This window comes from Phoenix dactylifera, chromosome 5 (assembly GCF_051530095.1).
Source record: "Phoenix dactylifera cultivar Ajwa chromosome 5, Ajwa_hap1_PhDact_Kaust_v1.1, whole genome shotgun sequence".
Classification (NCBI taxonomy): domain Eukaryota; kingdom Viridiplantae; phylum Streptophyta; class Magnoliopsida; order Arecales; family Arecaceae; genus Phoenix; species Phoenix dactylifera.
In genome coordinates, this window is record NC_143194.1 from 2,664,771 (window position 1) to 2,684,682 (window position 19,912).

A 19,912-nucleotide genomic window follows, 5' to 3' on the forward strand; every position below is an offset into this window, starting at 1 on the left:
TTTTCTCTTTCCAAAATGGTTAGCATCAGTGGTTCCATAAAATCATGTTTTAATTTCCTAGGTTAATGAAGCCGATTGTTGCTCCCCAATTTAAAATTCTAAGCAAAAAATAAAAGGAGGTTCAATGAGGAAACTATCCTATGCATACAAATTTAGTTCTAATATGAGATCAACCAATTAACTCAGATTGTACTTAAAACTGATTGAATAAGTTATCTCGAGCTAGCTAATTAATAAATCAGCATCAATAATTATATTACAAATGTCATGTGCATTTGGCGACATTCGACTTTGATTTGGTGAAGTGATCATTGTGGATCCTTACCCTTCAAACAGTCATTATTGTAACCCTTTTGCTGTTCTAGAAAGTGCTGCAATATGGTTACTTTAGTCACTAAGTCGATAAATTATAATCTTCAGACTCAATGCAATATGATCCTCCTTGTCATGTATTAGGCCCAAAAATGACTGAAATATGTACAACCATCAAAATCTTATATGCAGCCTGGGCCCTGAATATACAAGTCTAACAATCCAAATGCTCGGCTTGTTCACAAGTCACAATCAGAATGGAGAACAAAGTCATGTAGTTTCCAAGCATATTTGCTGTTGACAGCCTGCAATCATTTATTTGCAAAAACCACAATATATTCTTTTTGTGAGTTGAGCAGTGATGCACACTGGAGAAAAGAAGACGGTTGACTAAATTAAAATTGAACAAAAGTTCCAAAACTCTGAAAGGAGGACGGAAGAATTCAGTGAGATGATAATAAACAAACCATATGTCAAAACTTCATTGCTACCTAATCCTCTTGCTTGCATTGTTTGCTCCATGTTTTTGAGAATCCAGAATCCTCTTCTGGACACCTCTAGAGGGATGCTGGCTTGACACCACTGAGGAGCCCATCTGACCCTCCCACCTTTTCTGATTAATAAATTCTAAGAAGGATGGGATTTGAGGAAGCTCTATCTTTTCTCCAGGGGCTCTCATATCTACTGATTCATTAGAATGCTCTAAGTTAATATTGTCCTGGTTTTCTCCAGCAGAAGCTTCTTCTGGCACATGATCCTGAATGATAGGATCTGGTGGTGGGGTAACAGTTGGGAGATTGTCAGCTTTGCAGTTGGTGCTAGCTGGAGTAGTAGAATTGGCATTAAGCCGGTCAAGTATCTGCTCATGGCTCGAAGATGACAACCACCTGACTGTAGCAGCAACTTGTGAGTTATAGAATGTTTTCCCAACCTTCTCATACTTTTTGAAGCAGTCCATTTCAAGGAAGATAGCAGAACCCTCGAAGTCTAACCTGCAAAGTTGTATAGGATAAGAATCGGTCATGAGGCACTTTTAGAAGGAAGAGAACAAATGTATTCACTGCACAATAATCCTCCTGGTGTTTGATCAAAAGATTAACAGGAGAAGCCCAGCTAGCATGGTGGTCTCATGGATCAGATAAAATAATAACGAGACACTGCCTGCTGGAATACAAAATTAAAGAGAATATCTGCACATAATGAGACAATGAAATTGACAGTGGTTGCATGAACAATACTCTAAATTATTTCAGAACTCAGAAATAATAATAATTTATCCCCTTGGAAGGACAAATCTGGATTCTTTGTTCGTGTTGCATCACTTACCAAATATTCATTAACTTACAAAAGAATGTATGATAAATTGATGCAGTGAGAATTGGAAGCACGCTTACAATAGGTCTCCAAGCCTCTCTTGAGCCTGTGTGAGAGCATTGAACAACCTCTTTTTGCTTGCTTCTCTCAATGTCTCAGATATGGCCTTCTTGTCAGTAAGGCTGCTCTCCTGTTAATCCACAAAACGTTTTTACATAAATATAAGAGTAATTTTTGCAAGGATACAAGCATCTGATACTGCAAAAGCAACAGGGGAGTACCAATGTAGTAGTAATTCAGTAAGTCCTGGGACTACTATGAATTTAAACTAGGGTGCAATTTTATTTGATTGGATGATCTAACCACAAATTAAATCTAAACATTTATCTTCTGAAGACCATCCATTTTGTGACCACCCAATGAATAAGAAATCTTTAAAAACATCTGAATATCTGTTTTATCTTAAGTTCCTTTTTTTGAAGCAGACTGCACATGGGAGTGAGTTTGGTAGCAGCTGACATGGTGGGAGGAGAGTTTGAAGGGATTAGGGGAAGTTTTAGGAAAAAAGAATTCTAAAAAATTAGGATATTGAATTGTGAATTGGGGATTGTCGCAATGGTCATGCCCTTCTATTTAGCAACCAGAACCGGGTTTGAATCTTGGATGGCACATCCCCAAGTATTCGGGGTTGGGTAAACAAGTGTGGGTGGACTTCCCCCCTTTTCTCTCAAAAATCAGGATAACTGGAATAACAAGGTCATTTTATTTATCCTTAAATTATATGGATTCACAACCTCTTCCCATCTCAATGCACATCCTTCAAACTTAACACCCCCCCCCCCCCCAAAAAAAAAAAACAAAAAACATAAATCTGTTTGCAGCTGTCTAAGGATGCTTATTTATCCATAAATTATATGGATTCACAGCCTTCTCCCATCCCGATGGACCTCCTTCAAATTGCTAAAAGTGCAAGTATAACTCAAGATATTGATAAGCAGTAGAAACTGTCTTTGGAAATTAAATTTTTCAAAGGATACTCTGCCCAATGAACAATAGATGAAAATGGCATACAGACCCAACCAAGGGTAAATTTGGTCTCCTCCATGAGTCATACAACCAATAATAGTAGATAATGGAGCAGGAAGAAAAAAAACAACAAACCTGCTTTCTCTGGCCTTGGTTTTGATAATAAACCTCTTCTGCGTGTTGCAAAACCTCAAATTTTTCATCTAGTACTGCTTTTGTTGAAATCTTTGACCTAGTTAAACTGCTTATGACCTCTGCTCCATCTGCCATTATGAAGGTAATAAATAAGAGTCAGCATGAATGTTAATTGACAAACTCACACACACAACCCGCTGAAGTTAAAGACATACCAGTTTGATAGTTTATCTTTTCCATTATTCAAGTTGGTATAGAACAACGATAGCAGTTTAAAATGTAAAAGCCAACTAAAGAGGTAGACTCTACATACATGTAATATCAGCATTCTAATTTTATTTTGTATTGTACTTCGGTGCTGTTCATGAGGGTTTGTGCCACTATAGCGCATCTGCCCCCTAAAGAAAATGATGGCAGCCCCCAGCAACCCATCTGTTTTCCCACAAATGTTTCACCCAGAAACATATTTGGGAAAAACACATGCATAATCATAAATGAACAGAAAATCTTCAACAGTTATTGTGCCATATAAATACTCGACCTGGCCCAACTTTGGGCAGGCTTGGGCAGAGACTTTTGGCTTGTTCGGTCAGGCAGGACCTATAAGTTGAGGCCCAACAAAATTGTGTAGGCCTAGGTTGTTGGGAATTTATACTAGCCTGGCTTAGCCTGGCTTAGCCTGCCCTAAAGTAATATATAACTATAGAATATGATAAGTCATTATATAATAACACAGTCTCCCCCTTTTCCTTTATGAAAGATTTTGCTCTTTCCTTCCCCACCATTTGTGTTGCTTGACCTCTGCCCACTACCCATCTTCATCACAACATGGAAGTGTGGCCTCTTCCTTTATCTCTCACCTACACCCCCACCCTCCTCACTTAAAATATGTAGATCAATGGCACACCAAGGCACTAGAGCATCAACAAAGATGGAAGTGCCAGCATCAGATAGAGTATGACTTTTGCACCGCCGCTTTCTTCATTTCTCCTGCCTCACCTTTGTCAGATTGGATATGACTGTCACCTCTATGGCTCACATACCACAAGTCCACCACCACCTTTGCCTCCATCTCTTCTTTGCCTCACCACTAATAGCACCCTATCATGGTTCCTTCCGTCTTTGCCTTCCCTCCCTCCTTTCTCTCTCAGCACCTCAACAATGAAAAAGGGACCGACTGGTGCGCTAGCTTTATCGGGTCAAGCCAAGTCGGACTAGAGCTTGGATTACCATATGCAGGCCGGGCTCAGGTTAAAGATTGTAAGCCCTAGGTTGGGTAAGGATAGGGCTAGGATAGAAGCCCTTAATATCAAACTTAGGCCTAGCCAGAACTTGGCCTAGCTCGACCAATGTTCAGGCTTAGACTATATCTATCAACAAGCATGTAGCAGCAGGACCGTCTTGGTTTGGTTTTACAACATTCAAGTTACATTGTTGAGCCCGCCTTATTGAAATAGTTAGATCTGCTCATTCTTACAGCCTTGCACCAAATGATATCATATTTATAATTAACCACATTCTGCAATCAACTTCCTCCCTCACTATTTATACCCATCAAAAGTTAATTCCTAGATCAGCTTTCTTTTCTTGGTTCACTTTTATACTCTCCTTTTCTGAAACTTCCACAAAAAACTGCAGCCTGCTCCTATGAGGGGCCTCTAGTAGCCTCTTGGCCTCCTATATTACAATCGATGTCCTAAAATGGTTTTACTCCTGAGTTTCCTTCCAAGCGCTGCCTGCTTATCTTTTATTTTGTCCTACCCAAGGCTAGAAATATCAAGGGGTGCATAGATTGGGTTGTGCATCCACCATGTAGGGATCATGCGGACGCAGGATATTAATGAGTATGCATAGATGCAGTTGGTACACCCTTGACCTGTTACAGATTTTTTTCAAATACACATTTTTTAAAGGTAGGTTTGGAGATTCAATCCAAAACCTCAATAATCAATGAATTTAAACTTGCATGAATGCAGCAATCAAACAACATTCAATTCTTATCTTTCCATTTAACACAAATTTCACTCGAATTTCTGAAGAAATTAAAAAAGGGAGCAAGAAGATTTACCTAGCTAGAATGATTTCTAACCTCAACAATCAAAAACGAACTTTGGCCTGCAAGACAATCTCCCTAGGCAGTCTTTCCTTCTGGCTCACTCTGTTCCCACCTTCAAACTATGAAGAACGATTGCAAGCAGGTCAGTTTTACTCATCCTGAGTGATACTAGATGGTATCATGTTATTCAAGTCTGAGGAGGGTCAGATTGACCTCAATCCACCTCTGAACCGCTTGACCTGAGGTCAGTTCAAGCACTTTGGGCGCAGTTCAAGCAGTATTTGCTTGGCCATGGCTCTGTTGTATCACCAAGGTGTCGATATGGTACATATCAATAACTGTTGGACCGAGTGATATTGCAGACCTGGGTTTTACCCAAGTCTGTAAAAGCATTCAATTGTACAACTCATCTCATCTGCTATTTCTATTGCTAATATTCCAATATGCATAGGATTATAAGTGGTAAGAAAACTATACAAAGCACCCGTGTACTTGACAGAAGCAACATTATAACATTTTGACTGCAAATTGATCTCTTACCATCAGAATCTGATATGTCTTCACTGGAAAAACTTCCCTCATCCTCTCGATTCCAAAATTCAGTGTCTTGGCCTCGGCCTTCTAAAAAAGCATCTTTTGAGCTGCAAAAGATTAACATATAGAAGACAAATATGCATAACCAACCAAGTAATTAAATTTCAAAATGAGATTGTTTGTGTAAAATTGTTCTGATATAAGATTAGTTCATTTTGCAATATAGTATTGTAAGAGATTCACAAGGCAAAGCTAGCACTAATAGAGCAAAAGTACCAATAAAGCTAGGTAACACAACTCTTGTGATGCATCAAGGAAAAGAGCTCAGAAAGATACACTTCAACCAAAAAGGTTTAACTCGTTTCAATTATATCAATAATAGAAAGAGAACTGCTATAGATCAGGTTATCCTTAGAGTAATTTGAATTTATTATCATAGGTATAATATTATTGAGAAAACTTGAAAGCAAGATCCACTGTACCGGTACAGGTCGGCGTATCGGTGGCGGCCCGGACCGGTATGTACCGGTCTCGTACCGGTCCGTACCGGTTCCATACCAGTTCTCCAACGACAAACTACCAGTACCAGATTCCACACTGATCCGGTACCAGTCCCAGCATGGGCCGGTACGACAGACCATACTTGGAAGCATCCAATGCATCTCAACTGACAGAATATCATTGTACATAAATAGTGATGTCTACAGTTAAATATCATGTACTTTGATGATTTATGTGGCGAAATAATTGTAGAATAGTTGTTAGAAGTGACTCTGGTAACTCAGTTTCTACAAGCTGATCAGTAGGAATCAAGTCTGTGTTAGAGTTTTCATTCTCAGCATTCTTTTTACAGTATTCTTTAAGGAGAAAATTTCTCTATGATCTATTATTTAAAAAAAGAAGTGGATCTGAAGGCAGAATACCAGGTTTTCTTTGTTCTTGTGGGGTTAGTGAAACAAGAAATAAAAATAAGACAAACACATGAGCTACCAGCATATTTGAGAAACAGCACACTCTGTGATATCATAATGCATATTGGATACTATGAGGCTGTTTGGATGTTTAGATAACTTATCCACTGGATAAACCAAATAAGGTCAATGGCAAACAAAGAGGTAGCTGCAGGGAGAGAAGAAACTCAACTGTGGCAACACAGGAACCAACCAGCCTGAAAAAATAGGGATATCAAATTCCTTCAGAAAGGTGATACAGCATCCTGATTTTGGGGATTATCTATGCAGTGATTTTCTTTATCATTAAACGTTTTATTAGCTGGTAGGCAACTCTCACTCCCCACGAGGGCCTTCCATTGGTCAACTTGATTTTGGTTAACTCCAAAGAATAGCCTGTTCAAACATCCAAAGAGGCCCTAAATGTGTTGCCCACGTCTTGGTACCACATTTCTTCATGATTCTCTCTGTGGATTTTAGAAATGTGTTGCCCACTTACAAGCTCATATTCGAGCTCATATTTATTCTTACAAGCAGAGGAAAAGGAGATGAAAAGTACAAGCAATATAAACTACCAGCACAACTTTTATAGAAAATTATGTGCTTCCTACATACTTCAACGTTGCATCATGTAAGATGCTGTCATCTGAATTATCTTCAATGTTGGATTGAATCAACATGATGTTGCATTTAGAGAAAATGTTAGAGCGTAGTACTATACAAACACTATAAATGCTTAATGTGCAGCACATACTTTCAAGACAGACCGTGTAGGCTCAGCCATCTGGAAGGCCTTCATGGTTTGATTGGATCACTGACATTGCATTCATCATTGTACCCTTGATGATTAATTTTGCAAAAGTATCAATAGATTCTAGCAAAATGATTGTTGACAATCATTGGAAAAGTTGCCAAGTCCACCTATATCCCAGGGCTTTGGTTTTTTTTTATCCAAGATTTCCAAAGTAAAAGAAGCCAATAGACATTTAATGGTTCCTCCCTTCTCAATCAGTGAAGGGTGAATTACATGGCCATTTTGAATCGATATCTTTTTTATTATTAGATAGCTAGGGCTTAAATGGTCCATAGCAAGGGGCAAAGTGTCAACAGATTACGAGATTGACTGCCTTCAAATTAAATGGCATTGCTCAAGGTTGATTGTGGGACAACAGGCTTCTATGGTGGATAATTTAAACTATCAAGTAGATGCAACAAAGACCGAAAGAGTTGATGTAGGAAATGAATAATCAATGATAGAGTCTGCTTTGTAGCAATTGTAGAAAGAAAGGAGTATATATTATCTTTTGGCTGTGAATTTTCTATAGGAGGGAGATCGTCAACCTTGTTCAAAGGCATACATTTAAATTTGTTCATGTACCAATGCAAAGTACATAACAGGGACATACCCAAAGAGGACAAATTGATTCAAAGAAAACCACCTCCAAGTGGATAAATCAAAGTGAATATGGATGCATCAAAAGCTGTCAACTGGAAGCAGGCTATTTGTGTTCTACTAAAGAAGGAATGAGGTAGCCTAGCATAATATCATAACCCTGGAATTAGATGTTATTTGAGAAAGATTGCACAAAAGTAAACTAAAGGACACACAGAACACCGGGAAACTTTGCAATAAATTGGACTTCAAATCTATAATTTCCTTTCTTAATGGTCATTGATGTAACAGGATCTTGTTTTCCATGAAATCCTTGGCTATCACGGGACACATCTCCACTAGGAAGTCTAGGGACTGGTCAGCAGAACTTCAGTTACTAGGTCTAGCCTACAACTAATCCATAAAACATTTGAGCATGTATTGGTGACTCATCTCTCTTTCACATCATCTACATTCAAATTATTGTCATCATCTTCCTGCCAAATTGTATGTTGCTCGGTATCCAATAATAGATGAACTTTGCTTAAAGAAATTGTCATCTGACCTGCTATGCCACCAGTAGAATGGGTTAGCTAGTTCACTTTTTCTAAAAGCCTACATTACCATGTTCATTGGCCTACAACTCTACATAAGGATCCAAAATCCCTAAGGACGGGGCCATCCCAATTTTTCCATGGAACGGGACGTGCTGCATTCTGACACTCAAGATGGTGGATGTCCTGTCCCATTCATCCCCATCCTATCTCAATCTTGTCCGATACACAGGATAGTGCCCTATCTTGACACTCAGGACAATAGGATGCCCCGCCATCCAATTGAGACTTAGATCTTGATTTTACCTCGTTAAGGACAGTATTCAAAAGGTTTGTTGAGTTGTTTTATTGTCATTTGAAGTTTCCTTTCGAATCTAAACTATATTTTCTGCGACTTCTGGCAGTCATGAATGACCATCCATACATCTCATTTAAAAACTATAGAGCTTATGCAGAGTTGGTTGTCTATATATGTACTGATTTATTCACTGTATAGAATATATGGATTGATGATTCAGAGTGTGCGAACAAGTGGGTTCTGCAAACATTTCCTACATGTTGTGATCCAGTGATAGTGCATTTCTTATCTAATTGCAAGTAGCTGGATTTGTACCCCAACTACACTTGTGCATTTCCAACACTTGCTCCTCAAATTTATGAAAGAGCAAATCCAACAAGAGAACATTTATGATGCCAAAAATTCATAACCTTCCATGCATGAAAAAAGAAAAGCACCTTTTAATAATGATTGGAAAGAATCGATCCTTTTTGTGACTGTCAGATACATGGCGAAGATCCTCCAGCTTTTTGGATACCAGGTCTGGATGTTTGCATGCATCACATGATTTTCGACATAGAGATGCAGGTACCTATTGTGATAATGGAACAATACCGATGTCATACATGTCAGGAAGTATCAAGAATCTATCCCAGCTTATGCAGAAACAAATAATTGATTAAGCAGGTAAACAGGAATATGGATAAGCCAGAGCTGAAACCTCTTCTCCGAAACTGTCGAGGATTCTTTTCCGGCGGCAGCTAGAACCTTCACAATATTCCACCATCTGCATATAGTGAGGAATCATTATTCTCTAAGCAACTCTATTTTTTCGCAAGTGTCTTATTCAAAACAATAGAAACACCTGACTGAAGGCTTCTAGGGACTTCTCTGGCAAACTATTTGAGGATGGTGAAGACCCTGATTTTTTATTGGTAGCATTTCTCAAAATAAATTCCTACCACGAAGTATAGTTCCATTTATTAATTCAACAAATGTGTTAAACCTGTGAAATATATTATATATTGCTATAACCACCATTCTTTTGCGGTCATCCATGCCATAATACAAAACACTTCTTGAAGGCAACTGATCACGGCCAGCTCTTCCAGACTCTTGGTAAAAGCCTTCCATTGACTTTGGGATATTAAAGTGACAAACAATACGAACATCCATTTTATCTATACCCTGTAAACACGAACGAATGGAACAAAGTCATCTGTTACAAAGTATAAACACTTTGCAATAAGGTATTTCTTCCAGAACTATGACACGAGCAGATTGTATGAACATCAAAAAAATGAAGCAGTCTTACCATCCTGCGGCGGCCGAAATGAATATCTCAGCTTTTGTGAAAGTATCCAAGTAAACTCAGCAGCAGGCCAAATAAATGATAAAGCAGATTTTCAGATTCGTTATCAAACAATGTAGCAATAAAGAGAAGGCAAGTTTTGTTGAAGCAAGAAAAAAAATTGAGTAACAAATTCTAGCTTAGTGAAATTCTAGTTCAGCCACAGGTTTAAGGATGAAGACATGCATCAATAAGTTCGTGATTACAAATCTGGTGATAGAAAATTAAAAAGCAGAATATTATTTTGCAATGCATTATCCCATGTCTTTTATTATTATGTGTTACATAGGCACTTTGGTAGATTTTCCATCAGCTAAAAATATATAACATGCTGATATATTCAGATAAAAAAAAACACATAAAGAATACTCAGAGAGAGAAGCAAGCAGAGGTACAAATGAGCTGAGTTGACCCGAGTATCAGGCTGCTCGGTTCGTTCAGTACATCAGATTAGCTGCTTGAACTCAATTCGAGCTAGAGCCAAGCTTCACATTAAGTGCTCAAGCTCAGCTACACTAAGTTCTGAGCCAAGTTTCGAGCTGAGCTGAGCTTTTCTACTAAAACTGAACAGAGTTGATCTTCTGGCTCGGCTAGTTCATGGAGCCAAGCTCTAAAAATTTGTTTGAGCTCAGCTAATTTTTCAACTGAGCCCAAGCTACTCATGAGCAGCTCGGCTCATTTGCAGCCCTAGAAGCAAGGTTTCAAACTGAATATTTTTGCTGATAATAAATCTAGAAAGAGTATGTTTCATTACAAAAGAATCAAGTGGATCATCTAGACAAAACAGGTAAGAAAAAAAAAGAGAGAGAAGAAAAGAGATAGATGGAAGCCTTATTTCAAATGCTCATTAATTTATTAGTACTAGTAAAACTCCCATGATTTTTTTTATTCCACTATTTGCCATGCTTACAATTTAAAAGTTTAGCAACATTATCTTCATTACATCACATGATTTAAGGCTTGATGATGTGTACAACATATAGCTTATAAAAGGATCTTTCTTCAAGCTCGTGAGTAATATAATATGATTTCAGCTTACATGAGGAATTCCATTCAATTAATATGATTTCCATGTACAACGTATGCAATGAGTATGGCGTCTCAACCAAGTTAACAGCTTGACTTACGAGTCTTAGACAAGAGGCAGGTGTCGAGCTCAAAAGACATGTTGATATGATGTAGAATTCTGCCAGACTCTGAGTGCATGTACAGGTTATAGCACAGGAGATATGTTTATTGGCTAGCTTATTAGAGGTGTAGCTTGCTATTTGAACAAGCTGATAGGTGAATAAAACTGGAACCCCTGAAGATTTAGATGAGAATGTAACTATCGTATCTATCATGCAAGGATATGATTGATTGACCCTTCAATGACTGCCACCACCATTTCACCTGACTAGTTTCATTTAATGGGAAAAGTTATGTTTTATGTGGGAGACATCTGAAGAATCATGCCAGCCATGCACAAATCTTGAATAAATCATTTTTTCTTGATTTATGTTTATTTAATTGGTGTAAAATTCAGTTCTGACAATAGAGCTCCTAGGTTGGAGATGCAGTAGGGAACCAATTCTCACATAAATATGGACAAAACTTGGCATTGACTTTGTCGCTGACGTATACACATTAACATAAACAGGAAAATTAAATCAGAGATATGAGCTCCAGGTTGTATTAAGCAAAAAAAAATGAGAGCATGGAAAATAAAAACAGCTCAAAATATACAGACTACACAATTGCATGATATCAGGGATATAGATACCCGAAAGCCACTGTTGCAACAATAACTTGTATTCTGGAAGAAAGCCAATCATCCACTACAGCGCTGCGGAATTTGCTGTTTAGCCCCGCATGATAAGCTAAAATGGAAGAGAGGAAATATATAGAAACACAAGGAAGACTGTGAATAGGTAATGTCGTCAAACTGTACATTCACATACCAGCAGAGGAGATGCCATTCTTGCATAGGTAACCAGACAAGTCATCACAGATAGAACGTTCAAGACAATAAACAATTGAGCAAGCATTTCCAGCAGACTTGAGTAGATGTGATACATCACGGTAAGCATCAGCCAGAAGATCTTTATAGCGAACTGCATGAAGTGATACTTCTCATGTAAGTTCACATGTTTTGGTAACACCAGAAAAGATTTACAATAGAGCAGTGGGAAAAATAGAAGAGCTTTTAGATACAAGCATTAATATTTGGACTCCATTTACACAAACAGTGCTCAAAAGCCAAGGACCTGAAACTAGGCAAGGGGTCCAAATTAAAATTACATATAATTGTACAGTTACGTTGTCCCATTTTTCCATCATATATAAAGGTACTGATCAATACAACAAAGAATTCAGTCAAAGAAAGTTAGATGAAACACCAGCTTACTTAACCAAAAAGAATAGAATAATTACACAATCCAGAACATAAAATCACTGATTGCACCAAGTTGATCTAATGGCATTACCTTCATAAAATATGTTAGGACGATTAAATGATGCCCTTAGGATTAATGGGTGCTGCAGGCACAGTGATTCTATCACATCTTTTTGAACTCTGTGTCACAACAAAAGCTGGTTCTTAGTACTTTCAAGAAATTTTATAACATAGACAGAAAATATATATCACAAGGAAACAGTACAACTACAAACTTGAAAATAAAAGGCAACATTTGAGTTACTTTACTGGACTTGGCCTTTGGCTTAATTATCAATTTTAAAAGCAATCTCATGTTCCATGTTGCTCACAGATGATATTGGTCTTCGTTCATGAGACAAGGAAGAGGTGAACATTGGATGACTGGATTAAAAGTAATTCAAACCAAATATAGAATATAAAGTGCAAATACAGAACAGCAGGTGAAGTAAACTGATAAAAGAAAAGTCTTTCGGATAAAATTTACTATCTTAGCTATGTCGTGCTGAAGGGCAAGGAAATTGCAGGAATGAATCATCATATATTGTTGAGGCAGAAATTTTGTGAGATGGTCACAAGATCAGCTTTCTTGTAGGATTTAAAATGTTTCATACTAGAAGAGGTTAGGTCACATAAGCAAAAAGATAAGAAACACAATCACGATGTTGGTGTGAATACCTAGTAAGAACAAAATTAGAGTTCAGAACACTACGCAGCAGATATGTAGGATCAGTAATGGGTATGATCAGGAAAACCATTTAGAGTAGTCTGTCTATAGAAGTTAGAGGCTAGAGATAACCACAATAATGAGTGGGCTCTTAGATGTAGGTTGAGATATCATTAAAGATGAGGGAAGGCCCAACGAGACTTGGAAACAGCAAAATAACATGGTTTCCTTTTGATGGATTTGACTTTGGAGTTTGGATAGTAACTAAGTATAAAGCAGGATCCACGAAGCCAACCAAACAGGTGGTCAAGTCTTGTCATTTAATTTGTTGCCACTTTCAACTGGATTTTTTTTTATATCAAAATAACATCACTAGTTTACACTGGAATGTCACCCTCACGTGGACTGCTATTTTTAGTTAAATTGCTGCAACAATTAACTTACATTCAATTTTCTTTCCACGTATGGGACCTTGTTCAAATTAAACATCTGTATTACTTTTTACCAATCAGCAAAGAAATAAGAAAATGGAATCAAAGTTAAAAAATAAATACAGCTCACTTCGGAACAGCTGTAGCAGTCAAAGCTAATATTGGCACATCCGGAAGGTGTCTCCTTAAAGATGATAGTTTGCGGTAGCTAGGCCTACATTACAAGCAAAGCAGAGACAACATAGAAAATACAGAGTCGTTAAAACATAGTATATCCTTCTTCATCACTAAACCTAAACTTTGTCCAAATGAAGAGCAATTGTTGCCTAGCAGTCCCGATGGAAAACATTTGAGACAAACCTGAAGTCGTGGCCCCAAGTTGAAATGCAGTGAGCCTGAAATACAGGTGTTAAGTACTAAGAAGTGAAGTGGAAAGATGAGGGTCTGAAAGTATAATATGGCTACAATCATAAAAGCAATATATAGCTGGAATATGAACAACTTGTAAACCTCATCAATGGCAATTAGGCTCAGTAACCCTCTGTTATAAAGCTTTGTTAGCTTTGTCATGAATCCAAATAGTGCAACCAACTCTGGAGTCACATACAACAATTTAATGGATGGCTTTCCAGAATTGAGGTCTTCATGGATCTGGAGAAAAGAAATAGGAAATGCATTTTTAAAGTAAATTAAAATATTCAGTAAATTCAAGGTAGAAAATAAATGTGGGATGTTTCTGCTTAGCATATTCCCTATCCAAACTCAAAGCTGTGACCGCAAACATACACTATAATTTGGATGAAGCAAAATGCTCTTTTTATTAAAATCCGTTGATGAAATGAGACTTGGAAATGTGAGATTCTTGTAACTTCAGCATGGGACCATCACTCCACAAAATCAAAAGACATGATAGAATCCCCCTTCAACTTGAGGAAACATGTATACACACACAAAAAAAAAATCCTAATTTTCAAAGGATGTTCTAAGTGCCCCTGTAATTAAATAAGCATAATGCTCAAACGAATCATTGAGGAAAAGATAGCAATGAAGGCTCGGTTGTTTGTTCTTCATGAACATTGTCTTCTTGGGAGTTAAGAAAAGATAAAACTGAAATTGAATTACCAACATTGTGATGAGACTGGCAATGATATGAACTAAATTGAGATGTTTGTAAATCTTGTGTGCTGTAAAATCAATTTCCCTTCCTGCAAGCATAACCAAATTGAGATGTTTGTAAATCTTGTGTGCTCTAAAATCAATTGCCCATCCAGCAAGCATAACCAATATCTTTCACCAGTTTTCAAACATTAGCAGCATTTTGCTTCTTACTTTTTAACTTTCTTAATTTGCATAGCCTGCTCACAACATGGACTTATGAACATGTGCAAAGAACAATCTGGAAGAGCCTCTAAGGACATCTCACCCCAGCATTAACAATAGGCAGTTGATAATACATAAGTCATCTCCTTTTCTGGATATTGAAAATATGTTACAACTATACCATGGTGACATCAGACTTGAACCAACTGGCCAGATTATTGATCCAATGGCCACACTGGGAGCTCACAGAAATTGAATAAAAAAGAAAAGAAAACAAAAAAATCAAAGGGCGGTCATGATGTGCAAACTTATAACCCATTGCAAGCAATTAATAAGACCACTTGACATTCATCTTTTCAATTTAGTTTGACTTAATAGGTAGTACAGGCTTGAATCTTTCAATACTTTCCCCTTAATTTAGCTACATTAGTCAATTCTTATCAGACAGTAACCTGACTGACATCACTTGCTGTTACCAACCATGATCCCTTGGACATAAAGGATTTACTCTCTCTCTCTCTCTCTCTCTCTCTCACTCACTCATAAAATTAGCAAGTTCATTCTAGAGAACATCACTTAGAACATCAGGAATCCTAAAGTGACCTAAAAAGATTAGATAATGCTTGCTGGTTATTTTTATCCATTAGAAAGTTGAAAATTATCACAAGAAGCTAGAATTCCATATAAATAATCTTTAACTAGGCCCTATCATGTACATACTGGTGTAGCTGTTGCTTCTTCTTCTTCTTCCTCTAACTAATGGCAGAGATATATCCATATAACAACTGTGGTGTTACAGAATATATATAGTTGATGGTTAATGAATTCAAGGGAATGGTATGTTGAATTTGCTCATAGCTAATAATTTCAAGGACTGAGCACATTAAGAAACCCGGTGCATTAATTCAGCATAGAGACCAGAAACACAATTAAGTTGAAGAACCTCAATGTGTTCTTAAGTGTCAAAACAAAACTGATGCTTAACAGCATTATGTATAAGCTTACAGTATCAAAGTAATTGTCGGGATGACTCATCTAGAACCAACTGAGAGGATGCTGAGAAGGCCCAAATTAGCAAGCTTTAGCATTGAGTTGACAACTTCACTAATGGTCTCCATAGAAACTCCAAGTCTATATTGGCCTGTTCTCCCTAATCAAAGCTTCTTATTCCTGATCCTTGTAGCCTAACATGTGACACAAGATGATCTACTGGAGAGGTATACTAGCTAGCTGAGTCCCCTGTTGGACTCAACATAAGATATATGCAAAAGAAAGTAACAAAGACAAAAACAAGATGCTATGAAACAAGCTCAACGTCATAGATATGTGGTTCAGCAATCTGCTTACATCTACATCATTATCTTTACTGTTACGAATAAGAGCACAAAGAAAAATGGAATTCACATGGAATTACAGCTATACCAAATTACCAATGATAGCAATGCTCATGGAACAAACAACTGGAGGTGCTTGCAGTAGTATGAGTGCAAATGAACCAAAACATTCATGAACAGCCACAGCTCGGAAAGATAGAAGGCCCATTCAGGCTTATTTAATAAGTAAACAACTGGGGCTCAAACCTCATATTAACAGGCTCAGCTTACAAATGAGATTAAACTATTTTGGGCTTGCAAAATGAAAGCTGATGTTCAGGTCCATGACAGTCTTGTTCAAAATAGCTCAATTAAGAAACAACTCAAGATTGAAACACTCATAGCTGAGCTTTGGTGAAGCTTGAACATCCCTTCAGTATAACAGCCAAGCTTGGACAATCAAGTGAACAGGCATGGTGGGACCTTAATCAGCTCTTTGTTCAATCATTCAAGCTTCTTCACAATCAAGTGAACAATAACCTTAATAATACATCGAAGTCCCCTACTCATGATCTAACATTCCTTATTTCAGATTCTAATGAAGCAAAAATTCCACTACAGGATTATCTAGGGTGCAGATTCCTCCTTTTGACTTCACTCATGAACAGTCGGATTAAAAATCATCAGCCTTCATGCGCAGCAACTATTTTGCCTCCATTATAAGTTATGACAAAATCTTCTTAATAAATCCATATGCAAAGGAGGAAAGAAAAGAAAAAAATCCTACATGTGATTATTGATGGAAATAGAATACATATAGCAGCAAAAGTTTAATGATGCTGAGGTTTTATCTGAATGCTATAATATAATATAGAAGTTAGAATCAATCCAGATTAGTTGACGTGTACAATTGGATGGATTTAGTATTCCTCCACCCCCCACCCCCCCACACACACCCCACACCCCCACCAAAACCAAAATTTTGAATACTGCAAGACTGTCCTCACTCACCTGCCTGCAGTGAGAATAAAATCCAGCCTTCCTGATCAGCGAGTCATCTTTTACAACTGACCAACTGGTCAGAGACACTGTTTGGACGAGTAAAACTTATTAAGCTAAAAAATTCCAAGCTGAAGTGTAGCTCTGTAAGATCTTTCCCTGATCATTAATTCTAGCTATATAGTGAGAACAAGGGGCTCACTTAATTGTTCATGTAACACAGTTCTATTACACTCTTGTAGATGACATGTATCCACTCTTAAGAAAATATACCAAAATCTTACACAAAGGTAATTACAAAGAAAGTAAATATTGGTATAGATCTACCATCACCTTGCTAAGAAAATTTGTAATCTCAAATTTTACCTTCTCTTTAGTTTGTGCAGTCTGTGTTGAAGAGAGAAACTCAGCAGGAATTCCTTTCATCCTCAGTGCTGCAACTTGGTTTTCCTAATCATGGATGTAAAAAGAAAACCAGCATGACCTTACAGAAAAAGATTGTATTAAAGAAAATAATCTGAATAGCACTTAAACTTACCATCAGTGCTGGTCAAAAGAATTTAAATGGACAAGTAAAAACTGTCAGAATAGTCTAAATAAGCAGATCTAGAACTTTTTCTCCAAACTACCAGCAAATCATGTTAAAAATTGAACAGGACAGAAAGCATTCACCAATCAAGGGAGAGATGACAAGCACAATGCCGGGCTTTGCTACTGCTGGAATCTGATAACACATAGATTTTCCTCCTCCAGTTGGCATAAGACAAAAACAATCTCTTCCTGTAAAGGAATTGCTAACATGATATCCAGATTCGAGGATGCTCATTAAGAGAGACGTTCCATTCAAAAATCCAAACAGTCCATGACATAACATGAATGATAAGAAAAATGATCACAGAAAAAATAATATAGGCACAGCATTCTCTTATCAATCAGCATATATCCAAATTAGCAGATAGCCAGAGAACAGGATAAAACCTGCCAAAACAGCTTCAATAGCCTCCGACTGCTTTCCCCTGAATTCAGCATGCCCAAAATATTGTTTCAGAAGCCTCACTAAATCTTCCTTTCCGACACTATGCTTTTCAGAAGCAGACATATTTTTCACAGGAAGAAGTGATTTCTTCATCACGATCTGTATAAACAAAAGTAATGCAATATATATAAGAGCACTAACTTACAATATAGTTTTTGAGTACTCATGAAACTAGAATTTGTATGTCTATCACTGCTTAACTGCATCAGGCACACCAAACAAAGACATCAGCACAGCTAATTGCCAATTGGTAAAACTAAACCTGAACTTTATAACAAGAAACCAATTGGAAGTAGAAAACTAGAAGCATTTCAATCATTTAAACAGTGCACTAATAACAAAACTGGGAGAACCATGCAGGATTTGGTATTTTAAGGAAGTAATGATGAATCACAAATATTAACTGTAAGAACTCTTGAAAGGAATTAAATTTACCTCAATACATCAAAAACAATGGCTGCACGGAGCACAGAACCAACCCGACTATAATATGAAAGGGTCCGATGACATGCATCAGTTTTTCAGGCTGTGTGTGTCAAAGAGAAGCTTACAGGGGTATTCAAATGCCTGGAGTGCTCTACAAGGATAGCAGTGCTAGAGAATCCAATCTTAAACTGAATCTATGGAGGTAGGGTTCCATATACATGCCATTTAGTAGGAGCATTATTATCCAACCACATACTTGAATGAGTTTATTGCAATCTCATTTAAGGTGTTCATGGTATACCAAAAATTTTATGAATTGCAGCATTGACGTCCTCTCTGACCCCTCTCACTCCTTGTTTCCACCATCCCCCTTTCCTAAATATGCAACTTGCATGCCAAGCTGAAAATTGACTAAAAGCTAACAAGATGGCATGGCTTTCCCGTACAATGTGCTAAAGCACTTAAAATTCATGTTGAACTGCTGGAACACCACTCCGGTCAACAAGATATCCACCAGTTTTTTCTAACCTTATTCAACCATTTTTGTGTTAATCTTTATATACATGAATATATAACAAATGCATCAAGCTAGACCCAGGTTTTCTCAGCAAAAATGTGGACATAGAATAGATGACTTGATGGTTAAACCTCACGAATTATGATAAAAATGCGTGATGGGCAGCCATTGATACTATTCTCTCTTGGTGTGTGTATGTGTGCACGCGCTTCTTCTTCTTTTTTTTTTTTTACTTGCTTTGGGTATTTACTTGTCAATTCAATCAGTAAATTTTCATTACAACATGCTCAACCATAAGCTTCAATTCCAGACAAAAGGATTTAGTACTAAAGTTCATTTAAAATACCTAAAATTTCTATATTTACCGATAAAAATAAGCATGAGCATCGGCATGCATAAATTAGATGCAGCAATATATAAAAGAAGGGGCCCTAAAATGCAAATATAAAACGGAAACTAAAGAAAAAGACCATTGGATTAGAATAAAAGGTTAAAAAATTCACAGGCCATCATTCGAATACCTAAAATTCAAAGCGAAAAGGAAACAAAAGATCCATAAATATATAACATAACGATCTAAATGGATATTGTGGAAAAGATTCGCTCATAACATTGGAACGAGGCAGGGATATGGAGGGGAGACCTGAGGAGGACGGCCGAGAGAAGGGGAAGAAGAGGGCGGGAAAGGAGTGCCGACGAGAGTATTCGACATCGGCAGCGAGGAAAGGAATTATAAAGACCGGAAACAAATGGAGGGGTAATACAGTAATTTTATGGTGCTGCATGTAAAGTCGGCAATCAAGTGCCTAGTTTATGCAAAGTACTAGCGCCCACGTGCCATACACGTGATTGGGAGCCATTTCGTATCCTATTACCAGTGCTGGAAATGAGAGTTGCAGGTGGATGGCA

The 19,912-nt window shown here is 37.5% G+C and overlaps 1 protein-coding gene across 1 annotated transcript; it reads right to left on the reverse strand.

The window, feature by feature from the left end:
- Positions 1 to 587: 587 nt before the first annotated feature.
- On the reverse strand, positions 588 to 19,744 carry RECQL3 (DEAD/DEAH box RNA helicase family protein). The gene is made up of 20 exons (XM_039129466.2): positions 19,647 to 19,744; positions 18,003 to 18,159; positions 17,697 to 17,804; positions 17,563 to 17,570; positions 17,391 to 17,474; positions 13,903 to 14,043; positions 13,753 to 13,787; positions 13,523 to 13,606; positions 12,347 to 12,435; positions 11,822 to 11,974; positions 11,644 to 11,740; positions 9,846 to 9,849; positions 9,569 to 9,718; positions 9,396 to 9,488; positions 9,252 to 9,317; positions 8,989 to 9,122; positions 5,384 to 5,484; positions 2,788 to 2,915; positions 1,707 to 1,816; positions 588 to 1,304 (listed from the first exon to the last, which is right to left on the reverse strand). Exons 1-20 carry the CDS (start codon positions 19,713 to 19,715, stop codon positions 800 to 802), a joined length of 2,316 nt encoding a protein of 771 aa, XP_038985394.2. The 5' UTR covers positions 19,716 to 19,744; the 3' UTR covers positions 588 to 799.
- Between the last annotated feature and the right edge of the window lie 168 nt (positions 19,745 to 19,912).

What these genes read in the sequence shown, in the direction of transcription:
- RECQL3 (XM_039129466.2), bottom strand. Translation starts at nt 19,715, where the DNA reads ATGTCGAATACTCTCGTCGGCACTCCTTTCCCGCCCTCTTCTTCCCCT. An exon ending in AGACATATCAGATTCTGATG is followed by an intron (nt 2,916 to 5,383) that starts GTAAGAGATCAA and finishes TCATAATGGCAG; the next exon opens with ATGGAGCAGAGGTCATAAGC. An exon ending in ACCAAGGCCAGAGAAAGCAG is followed by an intron (nt 1,817 to 2,787) that starts GTTTGTTGTTTT and finishes GTGGATTAACAG; the next exon opens with GAGAGCAGCCTTACTGACAA.